General features: G+C 44.3%; 1 protein-coding gene across 2 annotated transcripts; it reads left to right on the top strand.

The window, feature by feature from the left end:
• The first annotated feature begins 626 nt into the window (after positions 1-626).
• Positions 627-4,377, top strand: LOC116352681 (YEATS domain-containing protein 4). 2 transcript variants are annotated; one of them, XM_031815176.1, is made up of 7 exons: positions 627-1,013; positions 1,303-1,422; positions 1,514-1,580; positions 1,670-1,764; positions 2,112-2,201; positions 2,332-2,419; positions 3,243-4,377. In XM_031815176.1, exons 1-7 carry the CDS (start codon positions 963-965, stop codon positions 3,410-3,412), a joined length of 681 nt encoding a protein of 226 aa, XP_031671036.1. In that variant the 5' UTR covers positions 627-962; the 3' UTR covers positions 3,413-4,377. The 2 variants fall into 2 exon arrangements, with proteins under 2 accessions (XP_031671036.1, XP_031671035.1); XM_031815175.1 differs by having other exon boundaries at positions 632-1,013; positions 1,142-1,422.
• Positions 4,378-5,047: the final 670 nt, after the last annotated feature.

The raw sequence follows: 5,047 nt of genomic DNA, 5'->3' as shown, positions 1-5,047 counted from the left end.
CATTGTGACTCCATTTATTCTGTTTAATTGTTAAAATATGAGGCTTTTTGGATATATTTATCCAAATTGCAACGATCGCAAACAAGTCAATAGCTGATCAAGACCTTGTGTAAAGCAGTTGGTGTTGGCGAAAGGCCAGCAGGCAGGTGGTAATCTGGTGGTTTCATTTTTGCAAACGACTCGATATCGCCATCTGCCGGCCTTTGGGCTACAGTTGGTGAGAAATGCTTATAAAAACAACTAGTCCGAAGCCTTGGCTCACACATGTTTATTAATTTCAGTAGCCGATGTGGTATTGTGTATAAACGGCCTAGCTTCGATGATCACTTGAACCCTGACTCCTGTCCAGAAGAGAGCCTGCAGAATAATTCGGAACGGGTCTTTCACCAGCTACCCGGGAAGCCCTCGGAATCATGTCATTGGAGAGCAAACGGAAGCAGATCTGCCTGACATTTGCTAAATACTTAACTAAACTGATCAATGAACACACCATATTGCCCAGGGGCCTTAATAATGCCGTCTTTAAAGCTCCTAAAATGTATTTATTTTAGCTGCCAGCCCAAACATTGTCGTCGTATTATTGTTGTTTTGTATATATTGCATAGTTTAACATTGTATTACATGTTTTGCTAGTTTAGGATTTTACTATTTGATGATTGTAAATTGCTTTACACAATTCAGTCTGTCTATATGACTGCAATACATTTACTACTACAGGGCACAAAGCAGAACATTTGATAAGAGGACCGGAATCGTTTTAGCTCCCGTGTTCACATCGGACAACGAACAATGTAACGTACTTCCGGTGCTTGTTTGGCTGGCAATTTGAAATGTGTACAATGTAAAATCGTGTTGTTTTCGTAGATTTAATGGCAATCTTATTAAATGACACGTTCCAAATCACTACGGCAACATTCCTATAGTGACATACGAGTTTAACGTCACTTTCTAGTCTCTATACTATGTTTAAAAGGATGGCTGAATTTGGACCAGATTCCGGGGGTAGAGTGAAGGTAGGGGATGGATGTCAATAATATTTGATACCGGTAACTATAATATGATCGATAAAAAGTTTTTTGTTAATAAGAGACAATTTGACTAAGTGTGTTCCCTAATTATAATATATTTCCTTTTTAATAAGTCTATGGAAGCGTGTCAGTGAAGTGCTTGTCGTGAAGACACGGTTGGAAAGGCAGGCAACAAACCGCATCACTTCTTACTATCTTTGCTAGCCGGTTCACCATATTATCATCATTGATCTACATGATGTTGCAGAAAACACCATTTGTCTGTTATCCACAGGGTGTTACGATCGTCAAACCCATCGTATTCGGAAACGTTGCTCGGTATTTTGGAAAGAAGCGAGAGGAGGATGGACACACTCACCAATGGTCTGTGTACGTGAAACCATACAGAAACGAGGTAAACTCAACTGTCATCTTGGAAAATGGATGGTGTTGACTTCAATGTCTCATTGGATAATACAGTATTGACCTGACCAATTATATTCCAGGATATGTCTGCATATGTGAAGAAAATACAGTTCAAGCTACATGAAAGTTATGTGAATCCACTCAGAGGTAAAGTTTGTAATGTATCCACGTATTAACAGTGATGTAAGTTGTCATGAATGTAGGGCTCATGGTGTTCTCTTTCTGATCCGTCGTAGTCGTGACGAAGCCTCCGTACGAGATCACAGAGACGGGCTGGGGAGAGTTTGAGATCATCATCAAGATATTTTTCATCGACCCCAATGAGAGGCCGGTGAGCGGTGCTCGACTATGTCATTTAGGGACCTCGTTCCAATCAAACTTGATTATTATAGCACCTTTTTTAAACAGGATGCATTTCAGAGTGTTAACACAATAACATAATAGGAAGGTGAGAAAGATACAATACGTTTTCTAAATTAGGACACATTAAAATAGGAAAACAATAGTTTAATAACAGTGGACTTGAGACTACATTTTCATTGTACAATTACATTATTTTTATGATACAATTCCCCCAGTTACATGATTGTGTGTCTGTCTGTCTGTCTCTCTCTATCTGGCTTTCTCTATCTGGCTCTCTATCTATCTTTATCTTATCTAATCTAATCCTATCTACAGGTGACTCTCTACCACCTACTGAAGCTCTTCCAGTCTGACTCCAGTGCCATGCCCAAGAAGACTGTGGTCTCTGAATTCTATGATGAAATGGTGAGACATTTTATTTATTTATTTTTCAAACAGTGAACCAAAGAGGACATGAGAGGAAGTGAAACCAAGGTGAGGAAAGAAAGCAGAGAGGCCCCGTCTCAACTCTCTGTCCTTCCTGTTCCTCTCTCAGATCTTCCAGGACCCCACAGCCATGATGCAACAGCTCCTTAGCACCTCTAGACAACTGACCCTGGGGGCCTATAAGCACGAGACTGAGTGTGAGGAGCACACACACACCTGCACATTTAGTACCTGTAGATCCATATTGTAACTAGTAACTACTGTATCTAGCAATGTCTTTATTAACCCTCGTCAGGCAAATGTGTTTCAATGCAAATTACAGACATCATCAACTAGATTCTTTTTTTTTTTTCTTGAGAGGCTGGTTGGGGGCCTGGAACAAATCATTTGTAGACTGCAAATTGACCTCAAAGAAGCCCAAACAGATATAATATTTGACTAAAACACCATTTCAAACCTGGCTTACATGTGTATATATAATCACATCATTATATTATACATGGGAATACTTGAACACATTTTCCCAAATGAAAATCACTTGGAGCTGATTTCCTGGTGTTGTCCAACAATGAAAAATAATGGCTCAGAAAACTTGGGGAGCCTATTAAAACCACCCGTGGGTCCCCAGTTGGGGAAGCCTGCAGTAGGGGCTTAAAACCACCCGTGGGTCCCCAGTGGGGGAACCCTGCAGTAGGGGCTTAAAACCACCAGCGGGTCCCCAGTGGGGGAACCCTGCAGTAGGGGCTTAAAACCACCCGTGGGTCCCCAGTGGGGGAACCCTGCAGTAGGGGCTTAGATTAAAAGTCCAGGGCTGCGTTTACACACTCAGCCCAGTTCTGATCTTTTGCCCAATTATTGGGTCTTTTGACAGATCAGATCCTTTGCCATTAAGATCAGAATTGGACTGCCTATGTAAAGGCAGCCAATAAAACCCAATGTCTTTGTCCTCATTGTTCAGTGACACCGCAGCAGTGCTGAGTGGACAGTGTCACTGGTGACTGACCCTTCCTGTGTCTGTAGTTGCGGAGCTGGAGCTGCGGACGCGGGAGAAGCTGGAAGCAGCGAAGAAGAAGACCAGTCAGGAGATCACAGACCTGAAGGATAGACTGAAGGCCAGCAGAGAGACCATCAACTTCCTGAAGGGAGAGATACGCAAACTGGAGGAGGAGGACCAGATCAAAGACCACTGATACACACACACACACACTGGGTGAATCTCAATTGTATTTTCTTGATTCCTCATACCCTCTCTCCTTGCATCCTTCTCAAAACTCATTGGAACACAAGATATGAGGTTCCTTGTCTTGGATCTTCTCTTCCTATGCGTTTTGAGAAGGAGATGAGAGAGGACGCAATGAATCATGGATATACAATTGAGACACACCCTAAATTCCAAATCAACCTATAGGCCATCTTCCCGAGGCACCCCTGTAGATCTGATGGGTTTGGATAGGTGGATGCAATATGGTGCTTGTGACTCACCTTGTCTTCTGATTTCTGATAGGCTGGATGGAGTTTACGCCTTTTGTCTTCCACCTATCCAACCCCTTCAGAGCAAAGGGAGGTGCCAGGGAGGAGGGGCTAGGGATGGATTTGGAAATTGCCCTAGTCTGGAATCAACACAGAATATCACTCCATTTTACGATTGTTTAATTCCATAATATAATATCTGTCATTTCTCAGATGCTTTCATCCAAAGTGACTATTCGTCGTATGGGTGGGTCCCTGGAATGGACTCCACTATCCTGCCAGTACTGTCACCATGCTCATCCTGCCAGTACTGTCACCATGCTCATCCTACCAGTACTGTCACCATGCTCATCCTACCAGTACTGTCACCATGCTCATCCTGCCAGTACTGTCACCATGCTCATCCTGCCAGTACTGTCACCATGCTCATCCTGCCAGTACTGTCACCATGCTCATCCTGCCAGTACTGTCACCATGCTCATCCTGCCAGTACTGTCACCATGCTCATCCTGCCAGTACTGTCACCATGCTCATCCTGCCACAGGACCTCACATCATTATGGATGATTGCACTGACAATAGAGACATGTAGAGGTATTCAGATTGAATTCCAGACTTAACACTGCCTAGCAGAATGGTTTTATATGATCATGTACATAATAAACAAGAAAAGTGAAGATAATCCATGTTCGTTTCACCCCACTCTCAATTCCACTCAGATTTACCACAGATGGCTCTCAGTGCAACATGTCACATTTGTGCAGACTGGTCTGAATGTGAATAGGTTTTGAGCTTCTGTTTTTAATTTGTCTTTGATTTATCCTATGGCCTCTAACCACTAGGCTACCTGCCTCTAACCACTAGGCTACCTGCCTCTAACCACTAGGCTACCCTGCCTCTAACCACTAGGCTACCCTGCCTCAAACCACTAGGCTACCCTGCCTCTAACCACTAGGCTACCCTGCCTCTGACCACTAGGCTACCCTGCCTCTGACCACTAGGCTACCCTGCCTCTGACCACTAGGCTACCCTGCCTCTGACCACTAGGCTACCCTGCCTCTAACCACTAGGCTACCCTGCCTCTAACCACTAGGCTACCCTGCCTCTAACCACTAGGTTACCCTGCCTCTAACCACTAGGCTACCCTGCCTCTAACCACTAGGCTACCTGCCTCTAACCACTAGGCTACCCTGCCTCTGACCACTAGGCTACCCTGCCTCTGACCACTAGGCTACCCTGCCTCTGACCACTAGGCTACCCTGCCTCTAACCACTAGGCTACCCTGCCTCTAACCACTAGGCTACCCTGCCTCTAACCACTAGGCTACCCTGCCTCTAACCACTAGGCTACCCTGCC

Source organism: Oncorhynchus kisutch, unplaced genomic scaffold (genome assembly GCF_002021735.2).
Source record: "Oncorhynchus kisutch isolate 150728-3 unplaced genomic scaffold, Okis_V2 Okis09a-Okis19a_hom, whole genome shotgun sequence".
Taxonomy (NCBI): Eukaryota; Metazoa; Chordata; class Actinopteri; order Salmoniformes; family Salmonidae; genus Oncorhynchus; species Oncorhynchus kisutch.
Note: the sequence above shows the minus strand (reverse complement) of the source record. Positions and strands in the feature narration are given on the sequence as shown.

Excerpts from the sequence above, each read along its gene's own strand:
- LOC116352681 (XM_031815176.1), top strand. The coding sequence starts at position 963 with ATGTTTAAAAGGATGGCTGAATTTGGACCAGATTCCGGGGGTAGAGTG. Across the intron at positions 1,423-1,513 it reads TGAAACCATACAGAAACGAG|GATATGTCTGCATATGTGAA; the intron begins GTAAACTCAACT and ends ATTATATTCCAG. Across the intron at positions 2,420-3,242 it reads CTATAAGCACGAGACTGAGT|TTGCGGAGCTGGAGCTGCGG; the intron begins GTGAGGAGCACA and ends CTGTGTCTGTAG.